The following is a 14,590-nucleotide window of genomic DNA, read 5'->3' as shown; positions in this document are numbered from 1 at the left end:
CAGTAATTTAACTACTTTGAAAGTTAAAGTACATACCAGGAAGGACCATGCCTAGAGAAATACAAACATAATTAAGAAACATGTTTTCAGCTCTTCCCCCAAATAATCTTAAAACAACAATGTCAGAGAACATATTTCTATTATAATACGTCACCTACACAGCATACAAACATATCAAGCTGTTTGTTATGCTATTTTTAAAAATAGATACTATATGACATCAGAAAGCTGGTAAAATCAGAATTCGTATGGAATACTGTTCAATACACTCCCAAGGCACTGTTGGAATGGTTATCTGGTTTGTTTTTTTTTTTGTTTTTTTTTTTTTTTTTACATAGGCACTTTATAATCCTAACATATGTTTGTAGCTCCTCTAATTTCAGCAAGAAGTCATCTCTTATGAATATGCAATATTACCACCCATGTCAAATGATTTTTGAACCAGACTTTTGGAGAAGGTAGAGAATCAAATGGCCCTAGAACATCCTAGAATCCCAGCTGTTTAGAGGACATGTAAGTACGTCCAGTAAAATAAACATGAGCCTTAGAGCCAGGATAACCTGCATTTAATCCTAGAATTATTTAACCTTTTCAACACAGTCTTCTACATGTGTGTGGACAAAAGGTCTTCACAGTGGTATTATCCAGATTAAATATAAGAACCTACATTGAACTCCAGAGTCATCGGTGCTTAATAAGTGTGGGTGGGGGGGGTGTGGAGTACCCGCATGTCCTGCCTTGGGAATCCAGCTGCAGAAGACTCCCCATTAAATGATGGGGTCTCACAAGGCTACTGTGTCTTGGTACCACTTGGAAGCCACCAGTCAACATAAACTTGATGTTCCAGTTTTAAGTTCAGGTGTGATATTAATGATAGGAGGGTCTGCGACACCCCTGATACTATATTTCCTGTAAGAGGTTGCTATTATCATGAATGAGTCCCCATGGCACGTAGTTAAAAGAACTTGGAATCTTGAAGACGTTGAATCCATGAGTCTTGAATCCATTGATATGACTATAAGTCTTCCTCCTACCATATAATTCCCATAACCCTTAACAAATGATGTTTTTTTGTTTTGTTTAGCAGCTGTTTGATAACAAACAAAAGTGGCCATATATCTGTGGCTATGCAAAACGTTTAAAATTTTTAATGGTGACTCAAATATCAAATATCTTGCCCCACCTTCTGATATAGAGACAAGTCGCTTTTTAGCAAGTGCACACCTGTCTTCACACCACTCTATCCCCAGCAGCTAGGTGAACTCTGGCCTAAGGGGCCAGGATTAGTTGCTGGCTCATGACCTTCTCGTCAGTCCAGATTCAAACTGATGTGACTATGGATAAGCCACTTAGTGTCTCTAAGACCTGGGGCTCTTTTAACCGTTATGTATTGGGATTTGTCCATATATAATTACTACCATGGCTGGAACATTCACTACTAAACCTGGCTTTCTTTTTGGGTGGTGGGGTGGGAACAGGGGGTAGAACCCAGCCTTATTTGTTCGTTCGTTTATGGTACTAGTGGTTGAACCCAAGGGTGTTCTATCTCGGAACCACACCCCAGGCCCTATTTTTTATTTTGAAACAGGGTCTTACTAAGTGGCAGCAGGCCTTGCTAAGTTGCTAGGGCTGGCTGCGAATCTGCAATCCTCTTGTCTCAGCCTCCCAAGTACTAGTATTGTAAGGTGCATCACCATGGCCGGCCCTATTTTATTTTCAACTTGAAACAGGGTTTCACTTGAGTTGTGTATGGCCTCACTAAATTGCTGAGTTTGGTCTAAAATCTGAGATACGTTTGTCTCAGCCTCCCAAATACTGGATGGATTATAGGTGTGTGCTACCATGCCCAGCTGTAGTAACTATGTTTATTAATTGATTCACCTAAGAATCGAGGGAGCTTCTGGGATGTGCCGAGTCCAGGGTCTGCATTAGTATGTCTAGTGGACTCTGCTTGCAGAGTCAGATGATACAGCCAGCAGAGTATTTACATTCAGAAAAAAGGAGTCCTATAGGAAAGTCCTAGAAACAGGGCCTGTAGGTTACAAGGAGTTAGAGGTTATGGAAACAGTATGACATCTGATCTTAAAGTCCTTAATGGACCAACGTGGATTATAAGAGTGATTCTATGGGACTCAAGCAACATCCTAGAGAGTCCTTAACTGAGGCGAACACAGGAGAAGGCAATGTCCCCTCCACCTCCACACTTGAGAAACAGTCCGCAAATGGCCACAGCCACGTCAGTACCAGGAACTTTGGTGGCTGAGTGATGGATGGGGCAGGATCTGCACAGCTGTGGGCGCAGAGAGCCATACGGAGCCAGTAGCACATGGCAGTGGGCCTGACCAGGAGCATAGAAAACACCCTCCTGGGGACCTCAATGGACACTTAGGCCCAGGCTTTGGGAAGAGCTGGGATTTCATAGGAGCAGGTATGGGATTGAAACTAGGGAGACTCAAATAGTAATGAGAAATATGAGCCGACTTGCATCCCTAGGCTGGTGGCTTAGGGGACACAGATCTGGATTACATGAAAGTGGGAGAAATAATAAGTGCTTAATCTACCTCATAGTAGTAAAGATAAATCAACGTGGTAGTGGAGTGTGGTGGCACATACCTATAATCCCAGGACTTGGGAGGCTGAGACCAAAGGATTGCAGGTTCAAGGCCTCAGCAATTTAGTGAGGCCTTGTTTCACAATAAAATATAAGCAGGTTCAAGGGCAACTTCAGCAACTTAGCTAGACCCTTGGCAACTTAGTGAGACCCAGTTTCAAAATAAAAATGAGAACAGGACTGGGGTGTAGCCTGGAGATAGATTGACCCTGGGCTCAACCCCCAGTACCAACAAATAAATATATAATAAAATAGGGCTGGGGGTGTGGCTTGGGAATAGAATGCCTCTGGATCCAATCTTCAGTATAAAAAGAAAAGAAAATCAACATCGTCTGCCCAGGAAATGAAATGGAAATAATTTGAAAGTGGGGGGAAGAGATTTCTGCCTAAATTATTTATCTGCACTAGCTGTGCTTCCTCTTTTTGGTTATCAGACGCTCTTAAGAACCCATCTGATAATGAAATACCGCATAATGTCTACATTCTACCATTGATTTGAGTGCATCCTTAGAAAACTGAATGTAACAAAAACCCAGGACATTTTTGAAATTGTATGCTCTCTAGCAACTTTGTGTGAATTTTTTATACAAGCACTGTTTTATGAGTTACATAAAATGTTATAAAAATAGAAAGAAAAGAAAAAAAGAACCCATCTGAGGTGATAAACCCTTAACTCAGGAAATGCCTTCTTTCCCTTCTCAAAACACACATCATCTTTGCTTATTCTAGGGTGTTTGTTTTTTCCCTTACCCTGAAGTCTTAGATTTCAGGCTAAAGACCCCTTACTTCTATTAACACTGACCTCTGCAACCATTGCTTTCCTCCCTCCCTTCTTTCCTTCCCTGCTCCTAGGGATTGAACCCAGGGGTGTTCTACCTCTGAACTATACCCCAACTGCATTTTTATTTCTTATTTTGAAACAGGGTCTAAGTTGCTGAGAGTCTTACTAAGTTACTGAGGCTGTCCTTGAACCTGCGAGACTACTGTCTTAGCCTCCCAAGTACTGGGATTACAGGCTTGTGCCATTGCACCCAACAGTGTGGTATTTTTTTTTTTTATGGAACAAATGCTTATCAGAGGTCAGAGGCGCTGTCTATATGGGGGCCCCTTCTTCAAGGCAGTTCCCTTGTCTTTTGGCCACAGCTCCAGTTGGGATACCCAGTCCCTGTTCATGGCTGGCTGCTGAGTCAAAATCAAGACAGCCAGACAAAAGTCAGCCCTCCTTGTAGAGACCTCCTAGTCTTCAACATTCTATTGGCAAGGACATCCGGAGAGCAGCCTGGCATGCAAGGACCTGGGGCCAGCAGTCAGGAGACTCTGCTCTCTGGTCCTGGGTCCTCATGAGTGGTATGAACTTGAGTAAGTCCCTTAAACCTGAGGTCAGGTTCCTCGTCTGCAAGTGGATAACACAAACTGCCTGGTTTTGAGGGGTTTTGTAAGGCTCAAATAAAATAATGCCCAAGAAAACACTTGAAAATAGAAAAACAAGCTGGGTGTGGTGATGCACACCTGTAATTCCAGTACTTGGAAGGCTGAGACCGAAGGATCATGGGTTCGAGGACAGCCTTAGCAAGTAACAAGACTCTCAGCAACTTAAGGAGACCTTGTTTCAAAACAAAAGATAAAAAGGCTGAACGTGTAGCTTGGGGTAGAATGTTCCTGGGTTCAATCCCCAGTACCATACACACGCAAAAATAAAGAAAATAGAGAAATGTTGTTCGGATATAAATTATTATTGTTGTTAAGGGGAGCTAAAAGTAAATAGGTTTTTTTTTGAGAGGAATGTAATTTAATCTGAGAAATGAAGGTCTCAGGTTGTGGGGCATGAATGGCTGAGAAAAGAAGAGTTGCTGTGCTGACTCAGCACACAGCCATCTTCCCAAAGAAAAACCATCTGATTAGATCTTTCTTCCAAAAAGGTCTTGGACCCTTGTACACTACTATACATTCAGCAGAACTTTACCGCTACCCCTTCTTACCTATTTCCCAAAGTCTTGAAATAGACAAATCATATCTGATAAACTCAGGCAGCTCAAGGAAGGAAGTAATCATAGGAGAGTCCAGAATTTTTCTGATTGGCACAAGCTTCCAACTTTGACCAGATCGATTCTCTAAAAGCCCTTAGCCTGTGGCTAGGAAGTAACCTCGAGTTTCCCCCGGTGGATGAAGCAGTCCTTCTGTATTTCCTGCGTGGATGTGCACAGTGATGCTCTAGCACCCACCGAGGAAAGAGCTGCCTCTCGTGGCCCGACTCTGCAGGAGCGCCCTGGAGGATGGGCAGCGCTGTGAGAGGCAGGCACCTGCCCCAGCTCATCCTGGCTGCTCCAGGGTGCTCCCTGGCCACTTACCCTGGTGCTTCTGACTACGATAATGCTTCTGAATATCACCAGAACCAGCAAAGATTAGGTGGAGGCAAAGCCCAACTAACTTTCTCTTGGGCAAGAAAAACCTTCATTTTTTTTTCAGTTCCTCAGTTTTAAATAATATCCTTTGAGGACAACCCCCCCACCACCACCACCAAATCCTACAGATTTACACACAATAGATTTGGGTTTTCTTTCCAGTAATAATAAAGAGTAAGAAATAACAACAAAAAACATACCATCTAGCAGGGTGTCAAAGTGTAACGTTTGCAAGTACTCCTTCTCCCGCATAAAACCTTTGAGCGGCGTGGCCCAGCCTTCGCTCAAAACCTGCACCCACTGGAGATCCAGCTGCAAGACACAAATGACAGGGTCAGTGTTTCCATAAATTCAAGCAGCCGGCCCCAGGGCAGTTCTTTCTTATTTAGTTGACACAGGAGGAGGATCCGGGCAGAACATTTTCTGTTTTTGGTGTTCCTACATGCTATGGCTGCCCTGTGATCTCAGGGAAAAATAGGTTCAAGTCTAGAACTTCTCTGCTGAAGAGTAGTAAAATAAATTCCAAATTGAGATGATTTACTTGAATATTTTAATCTAGCCCCATAATATTGAACTGAGTTCTGAAAATGCACTGTTCATTCATTCATTTATTCTTTCTTTTCTACTCTCTCTTTTCCTGTCTGTCTCTGTCTCTGTTCTCTGTCTCTCTCTCTCTCTCTCTCTCTCTCTCTCTCTCTCTCTCTCTCTGTTTTCATAGATGTACTTTTTGGTCATTTGACTGATTTCAGCAAGTCACCAGCTCTAAGATAAAGTCTACAATTATTAGCATGATAATGACAGCCTTTCAAGCTCTGGCCCCTGGGCCTCAGGAAGGGACTCCCACTTCCTTCGGCTCCAGCTGGGGACTATTAGCCGACATTAGACCATGTGTAGTCTAAACACAATGTAGTTTCAGAACTGTGTGTTACCCATCCTCCCCCCACCCACCCCATCTGCAAACTCCTACTCATCCTTTAAAACCCAGTCACTGGATTTTGGAAGTGTCCTATTTCATAGGTCATTCTGCTTGTGAAACTTTCATACCATGTTCTAATTGTCATGTGTTTTCTCACCTCCCCGGAGCTCGGGGTTGTCAGGATTTCTTTTACAGAGTCAGGAGGTTCTGTTTATAAATTGTCCGTGACTTTTTAAGAGTTTGGAATCTTCATGAGCTGAAGCAAGCTCCCTATTTACCTTGATTCTTATAAAATCTCCAAAGTTTTAATGGATAATAAAGAGGTGCCTATAAAGACTTGATCAACATGTGTGGGCCAACTGACACTGGCCTATAAAAAGGCCACGTGGAGGGCAATGTTCGAGGACTGCACCTTACATCTTCCAGGCAGTAAAACAAAGGCAATCAAAGCCGTCTCCCTTTCTTTCTTCAGACCAGACACTCCCTGATGAAGGAAGAGTGCAGTCTGCAGAGTAGACAAGATCCAGGCATCCAAATTGCTCTGGATCAGGGTCGCTTTTTGTTTTCTTCAGACTCCTTCTCAACTGTACTTGCATTGCAGCCAACTGTTTTCTTAGCGATCGCCAACAAGTAATTATTGGGAAGTCTGCACTTCAGCAGAACTGAAGGCATAATGACAACTATGGGAAGCGTCCCTTTCTCTCTCTGCCCCCATCGATACATAGGTCAGCCGTCGATGGCAACTCTTGGTGAGATTTGCTCAGAGAAGCGGTGGTGGTGGTGGTGGTGGTGAGCCAAAAATGCAGTGTCTTTCTTCATATACACCGAATGTCCCTTACTCAAATCTTCCTATTATTGAGAGTAATTAAGTGGATCATAAAGATGGGTATTAAGCCCGATTCTCCTTTGCCTGGCCAGTCTGCACCCTCTTACCTTGGTAATTGGCAATGAAGGAAGGGTCTCAGCCTCAGCTCGGACTTGATTGAGCTTGTTTTCTGGCACAAAGAGTTCATGAATGCCTTTGATGATCGTGTGGGGAACGATGTTCTGAAATGAAACAGAATCAGCAATGATTTTGAGTGAACACCGTGGAGAGCTTCTTAGCAAGAAATATTGATTTTGAATGGAAAGTGTAGAGAGAATGACTTAGCAGAGGAACATAGATGATCTTTTAGGACTTTACTAAATTTAAAAAGAGAGAGAGGCAACCAGAGTCCCTACCTGCTCTTGCAGAAGCTCCACCACCTGCTGGACACAGTCGCTCACTGAAGACAAGTTGGTTTTCAACACACATGCGGGAGTTTCTGGTTTCTCATAGTCAGAGTCAATACCTGTAAACCCTACAAGGCATGGGTGGGGGAGTCACATCTGTACCCACAGAATTTATGTAATCAATAAGTTACAACACATGTTGGAATAATGTGTTAAACAGAGGGGTCAGATTATAATAGAAAATGTCAAATAGCCATCCTTGACCTCTTGCCATAGATTATCTATGTAAGAAAATATAGGGGTAAACCAGGTGTGGTGGTGCACACCTGTAATCCTAGTACTTGGGAGGCTGAGACTGGAAGGCTGATGGTTAGAAGCAAGCTTCAGCAACTTAATGAGACCCTGTTTCAAAACAAAATACAGCTGGAGGTATAGCTCAGGGGTAGAATGCCCTCTCGTTGATATTTTATCTATCGACATATAGTCATTCTATCTTTAAATTTTATTGCTTATGGCTAAGAGTTCTTGAAAGATAAAACTCCACATTTATTAAGCCCATGGCATGTTGGGTTTATTATGATTTGATAAAAGTTGTATATGTTACTTGCAATTTTGGGGAACAGAATTTGCAACTTGAGACAGAATTCTTAGGGCAGGGTCAGAGGAATCAGCAGGCTGAGGAACCGGCTGTGGTCTTCCTGGCTGATTCCCTTACCTTTAATCTCCCCAGCTCGGGCCCGTTTGTAGAGGCCTTTTACGTCTCGGCTTTCACAGATATTTAGAGGTGCATCTACAAATATCTCAAAGAATGGCAGTCCCGCTGACTCGTGGATTTTGCGAGCATTCTCCCGATCCTGAAAAACAGTAATGTTTAAGAATGTGAAGAAGAAGGAAAAAAAATTTTTCAATATTTCGCAATAGGCATATCTGCCCCAAATCTTATGTTGGAAATTTAATCTCTGAATGTATATGTCAAAGGTATTTGGAGGTAGAGCTTTGGGGAAGTAATTAAGACAAGATCAGATCATTAAGGCGGGGGTCTCAGCATGGCACTGGTGGCTTTATAAAAAGAGGAAGAGACCAGGGCTGGTGTGCATGCTCCGCCTTGCCTGCGCTGCCCTCCACCGCGTGGGGACGCAATCAGAAGGCCCAGCAGACATTAGTGCCCGGCCCTTGGCCTTTTCAGCCTCCAAAATCATGAACCAAATAAGCCTCTACCTCTTATAAGTTACTCCGAGTGTGGTACTTTGCTATAGCAACAGAAAATGGATTAAGACAAAATTTCATAATGGAGTTCCTCATCGCAGAACACAGTGCTCCGACGTTTGGTAGCCTTGGGATCACTGCAGAGACTGCACCCTGCGAGCACTTTAGAGAGAGTCCAAAAAAAAAAAAAAAAAAAGCTACTCTGGCAAACACAGCTCTCTTGAGAATTTCCAGAGAAAACAGCGCTCTGAGCAGGACAGGGCTAGAAGCAGGAGCAGAGCTGATTCAAAGGTTGTGTTCCAAGCATAGAGCACATTATCTGTAACTACTAGAAATTTTTAGTTTTAAAACAAGAAGAGCAACACTCCACTCCACTGATGTTCCACATTAAATGCATAGAACCCGAAGCTTTGCTTTGAACCGTTCATTAGCGAGCTCAATTTTCTCTTTCAGAGAACTGAAATTACAGAGCCTTGGAGTTCCTCTTGTTTAACCCTTCCTTCCTTTCAACTCTGACCGAATGTCCCTTAAAATTACAAACATAAGGGAGTTTATGCCGACTGGAGCCCTGGCAGCTGGAAATGAAGGAACTCTCTTTATATAAGTGAAGTAAATAAACGAAGTGAGGGAACAGGTCAGAGAGGAGGAAACCGAAAGCCTAGCACTCCTCTGCTGCCTGCTTTCCACCAGACTCCCGTCCTAGCAGTGGCAGAGTGCTTGCGCCATGCCTGGAACTTGTGTTCAGTGCCGCATCCCTTTACCTTTGTGAAGGGAGAGATGAAGCTGGTGATGCAGACCAGACCAGCATCGGCAAACAGCTTAGCCACTTCTGCAATCCGGCGAATATTTTCTTCTCGATCCCCGGGAGAGAAACCGAGGTTTTTGTTAAGGCCGTGACGGACGTTGTCACCATCCAGAGAGTAGCAAGGGATGGCGTGGGAGACCAGGTACTCCTCCAGCGCAAAACTTATGGTTGTTTTCCCAGCACCCGAGAGACCTGTCCAGAACGGGCAAGCGAACTGGAATTATCCCAGATTGTTTATGATGATATATTGTGACATAATCTACCACTTTTATATATAACTAAGCCCTCATAACAATTCTTTGGTCTTAAATAAAGACTATTAAAATCTTTTAAAAAGGATAGCTTGTTTCAAGTTTATTACTTACATTTATTTCAAATTTTGAAATAGCTGCCTTTTAGGATTATACCCTTCCAAATGAAATGGGGTTCATAAATAGGAACCTGGGAGTTTGGCATGATTTTTGGTGTGTCTTGCCTGAAGAGTGGGGGGTTTTTGTGTGTGTATGGTACTGGGGGTTGAATCCAGAGGCATTCTACTCTGACTTACACCCCCAGCCCCACTTTTTATTAGGGTTATTTTGGAACAGGGTCTTGGGTCTTGCTAGGTTAATAAGAGTCTCACTACTCACTCAAACCTATGATCCTCCTGTCACAGCCTCTCAAGTACTAGGATTCCAGGCATGTGCCGCCACCCCCAGCCTATAGAGGTTTTTAAAGATTCGAAAGTTGTGATGGACATTGTCTCTGTCTAGGAAATCACAAAATATAGGTCCTGGCTTCTTTTGACAAATCAGAGCTGCGATGCCAGTGGGCTCATGACCCTCATACAGCAGCGTGATCCAGAGTGGAGGGCACCGAGCCCCTTGAGATGGCCAGGCTCATCTCCCTTGCGGATGCCGCGGGACGACTGTCTCACATCAGAGCCCACATACTGTCCTTTGGGCTTCAGGATTTAAACAAAATAACTCTCAAAACACTAAGATGGAGAGTCACCCCGAACTAGGCTGTAGTAGGCTATAGAAGTATTTAGAGCTTTGGGGAGTATTTACATTCTTAGGTCTAAGTACTTTTTTTCAGATCTTTTTATGAGAACTAAGTCATCGTGTGCCTTCCACCAGGCTGTCCCGGCACAATGACTGGGAGCACACATGTCATTTCTAGATAGGGAAAACATACAGAAAAGGGGGAAAAAATGCAACCAGCCAACATTACTTACAAACTCAGAATCTGAACTAACTTTGAAAACTAGCACTGTCGATATTCATTAGTCCTAAGAATCTGTGAATCTGAAGACCAGTCCATGGTGCCAAGCCATTGGCAGACAGCGCCTGGCATGGACATGGACAAGCTGGAAGGGAATAAAAAAGGCCAAGAGATTAACACAGAAAACACAGCAGGAAGAGGAAGAGGTGGGGGAAGTAAGGGGATGTAGGGATGAAGATTGAAGAGGAAAGGGAACTTTGGGGGGAAAGATGATATACAAAAGGTAACTCAATAGTCTTCATATTTTTTATTATTTATTTATCTATTTATTGTACTAGGGATTGAACCCATTCTATCTCCAAGCTACACCCCCAGTCATTTTTATTTTTTATTTAGAAACAGGGTCTCACTAAGTTGTTGAGGTTGACTTCGAAGCTGCAATCTTTCTGTCTCGGCCTCTCAAGTACTAGGATTACAGGCATGTGCCAGCATGCCTGGCTTTTAGTTATACTTTAAAGTCATGCCTGAGGACCATTAGAAGAAACAGACACGTGAAGAACACATTGGCAATCTTTGTTAAATCACTGTTGAAGGTGTTATCTATAATTAGGTTATTCAGATTCGTTTGAATAAAGACTTAGGCAAGAAATTTTTCCTAGAATTTATGTTGAGTTGTGGGACAAAGAAAATGGGAATCTTGACTCTTTAGAATGTTCTTTTAAATAAAAAAAAATGACAGGAATAATAGATTTCCTTCCATTTGTTTCAGTTCTCTGGTATAAAAGAGCTAAATCAGAGTAACTGTATATACTGGATTGTTTATTTTAATATATTAGGGCTAACATTTTTTTGTTGTTGTTAGTACTGGGGATTGAACCCAGGGGCATTCTACCTCTGAGTTACATCCCAGCCCCATTTTTATTCTTTATTTTGAGATAGGGTCTCACGAAGTTGCAGAGGCTTTTTTTTTTTTTTTTTTTTTTGGTGGTACTGGGGGTGGAACCCAGGGGTTTTCTACCTCTGGGCTATATTCCCAGACTTTTTTTTATATTTTATTTGGAAACAGGGTCTCACTAAGTTGCTGAAAGCCTCACTAAGTAGTTGAGGCTGGCTTCGAACCCGTGTGATCCTCCTGTCTCAGCCTCCCAAGCGTGGGGATTACAAGCTTGCGCCACCACGCCTGGCTGAGAGGCCTCATTAAGTAGCCGAGGCTGGCTGTGAACCTACGATCCTCCTCCTCTCACAGCCTCCCAGGTTCTGGGATTACAAGCCTGAACTACCACACCCACTCTGGGGGTAACATTAATAATTACATTTACTGAGAACTTTACTATGGTCCAGGAAGTATGCTAATCATATTGATGTTTTGTTTTATTTAGTTCTCTCTAAGCCTCCAAAAGACAAATACTGATTTTTGTTTTCATTTGATAAATAAGGAATTTAAGGTTTGGAGAGGTTAATAGGCTTGGCCAAAGTCACACAGCTCATGTAGGTTGAGCTGGGCTCAAGTCTGAACCACTGGATTTGAAGTATTTGGTTTCTTCTGGTCTAGTTAATGTCCTCCCTCTGAAACATAAGAAAAATAAATTAGGAGAACTGGGCATGGTGGTGCACGCCTATCGTTTTAGTACTTGGTAGGCTGAGACAGGAGGATCACAGGATTGAGGACAGCCTCAGAAATTTAGTGTAAGCCTATTTCAAAATAAAAAGGGCTGGGATTTAGCTTGGGGGTAAAATGTCCCAGGTTAAACCCCTAGTGTGTGTACACACACACACACACAGACACACACACACACACACACACACACACACACACTCCATGGGAAATATAAATTAAGAAAAGATTTTTTTTAAAGAGTAAGATAAAACAAAGGAGGCATAGCATTTACATATTCTTCCTCTCCTGCCAGTTCTTTGGTGTTTCTGAAGGAAACACAGCTTTACAGAAATGCACTTTGTGTGCATGTCCCAACACAAAAGTTGTTTTCAGAGCTGTGCCTACTGCTACATGTCACATTTCTTGGAGGGAATTAGGGTAAATATTACACATTAAACATTTCAGGAATACAGACAGGTGCGTACTAGGTATCTCCTTTCCTGCCATCTATTCCGGAGAAAGTTATTTCGATGCATAGCCCAGGTATAAACATACAAGAAACCAAAGACACTAAGAAGAATTCGAAAAAGATAAGAAGAGCAGGGCTGATTCGAATAGGAGAGGGAAAAGATGATGGATTAGTTAAAAAAAAAAAAAGGATGGAAAGCAGGTCCCTGCCTGCCGTATGACTTAGGATGATCCTCAGGGCAGGACACATTCACCTTTGAGCATACCGTAATACCTACCTTGATTTCATAACCTGGATAAACGTATTTTTGCATCTGGGGTTATCTCTATTTGAAAAGTCATGTCTATGAAATGAACTTGATTTCTTTTTTCCTTTTGAGTCCAGGTGATGCTAAACTCATTTTCAGGTAACTCATTTCTAGGTAAGAATTTTCCACCTTGTACTCAGAGCATAGGGTAGCAGGCAGTTCAGGACTGGAGTGTGTGAGTCTTAGGCCCTCAGTCCAGTTCTGTCAGTAAGCCTTAGCTGTGGCATTCTGCAGCTATAAAAACACTAGGAAAAGAGATCACCACGTCACCTCAGTGGGAAGTTATTTCTATAGGCCGAAGGCACTCCACGGTCCTGCTTGCCCTCTGCACTTTCCAAACCTTGTGGACCACCAAACGCGTGGTGTCAAAATTTAAAAGCCCCATTCTAAGTGATAACATCTCTGAATTGCGTATTCTTTTTTCTCAATAAGTCATGTTTTCGTGTCTTCAACAAGTGTTTTGTCCTCAAAACCATGACTTCATTTTCTTATAATGTTTATATAGAAAATCAAGTGTGACACCGGGCATGGTGGCACATGCTTGTAATCCCAGCATTTGGGAGGCTGAGACAGGAGGATCACAGTTTGCGGACAGCCTAAGCTACTTCATGAGGCCTTTCGCAACTCAGTGAGACCCTGTTTCAAAATAAGGAATAAGCCAGGCGTGGTGGCGCACGCTTGTAATCCCCGCGCTTGGGAGGCAGAGACAGGAGGATTGCCCAGGTTCGAAGCCAGCCGCGCCCGCTGGTTTAGGAGACCCTGTTTCCAAATAAAAATGTAAAAATAGGTCCGGGAGTGTAGCCCAGAGGTAGAAGGGCTTCCAGGAACCCCAGTACCACCAAAAAAAAAAAAAAAAAAAGAAGAAGAATAAAAAAATAAGGAATAAAAAATAGGATCAGGGGTGTAGCTCAGAGGTAGAATGCCCTTGGGTTCCATTCCCAGCACAGGGGGAAAAAAAAAATCAAGTGTGATGCAGGTACAGTTACAAAAGAACTGAAGTGTTGTATTGCTGTTCCCCCTGCTTAAAGCATTTGATACATCACTATCTCTGTTTATACCATAATAATACAGAGATGCTTTCTCTCAAACATTTTCCCTTAGGTATTAAAATTTTGCTTTCTACTGGATGACACCATATTACTTTGTTTATTGAAGGAAAAAAAATTAAATGTGCCATCGAGAAATTTTAACTTTAGTTAAAATTTAACTTTATAATCCTTTATAATTTAACTTTAGTTAATTTTAGTAGTTCTGACTTCTATTGGAAACCTAGGAAATAAGCAAAATTTAAACCTGGATGGGAAGACAAAGTAGGAACAAAGCAGAAAGGAAGCGGTAGTGGAAGAGAGATGAAGGGAATCGCTAAGCCTGAGAATGTTTCTGTAATGAAAATTTGAAAGAATAAAGACAAATTTTTATGAAAGAGGAAAAGGAACAAAAGAAATCAAAGCCCCATTTCTAACCTCCAGTAATCTGGTTTAGGGATGGTCAGGAATGAGAATTTTTGGATTAGAGCTGTAAGCATCAATTTGCCCCTTCCTATCCTGCCAAAGAGGAGAAAATTTGACAACTAGAAACCTTCCATGACTCCATCAGACTTTATTTCTAGAGTTAGACCTTGACTCTATTTCTCAATGATGAGTAAATTAGCATTAACATCCAGGCTTTCTTTTTGGGGTGTGTGTGTGTGTGTGTGTGTGTGTGTGTGTGTGTGTGTGTCACTGAGGATGGAACCCAGGGGCATTCTACTTCTGAGCTACACCCCTAGACCTATTTTTTATTCTTTATTTTGAAATAGGATCTCACTGAGTTGCAAAGGGCCTCACTAAGTAGCTGAGCCTGGCCTTGGACTGCAATCCTCC

At 42.5% G+C, this 14,590-nt stretch overlaps 1 protein-coding gene across 2 annotated transcripts in view; it reads right to left on the bottom strand.

The window, feature by feature from the left end:
* Positions 1–14,590, bottom strand: part of PAPSS2 (3'-phosphoadenosine 5'-phosphosulfate synthase 2) — a gene marked incomplete at both ends in the record, with an annotated part of 72,624 nt that overhangs the window by 19,275 nt on the left and 38,759 nt on the right. The window contains 6 exons of one of the 2 annotated variants that reach the window (XM_080694490.1): positions 37–51; positions 5,214–5,325; positions 6,863–6,976; positions 7,151–7,269; positions 7,857–7,995; positions 9,109–9,344. In XM_080694490.1, the coding sequence (XP_080550616.1) occupies positions 37–51; positions 5,214–5,325; positions 6,863–6,976; positions 7,151–7,269; positions 7,857–7,995; positions 9,109–9,344 (735 nt within the window). The remainder of the gene's footprint in view (positions 1–36; positions 52–5,213; positions 5,326–6,862; positions 6,977–7,150; positions 7,270–7,856; positions 7,996–9,108; positions 9,345–14,590) is intronic. The other variant, XM_080694491.1, reaches the window with a different exon arrangement.

The sequence above is a fragment of the Muscardinus avellanarius genome (genome assembly GCF_963383645.1).
Source record: "Muscardinus avellanarius genome assembly, chromosome: 4".
In the NCBI taxonomy this organism is placed as follows: domain Eukaryota; kingdom Metazoa; phylum Chordata; class Mammalia; order Rodentia; family Gliridae; genus Muscardinus; species Muscardinus avellanarius.
Note: the sequence above shows the minus strand (reverse complement) of the source record. Positions and strands in the feature narration are given on the sequence as shown.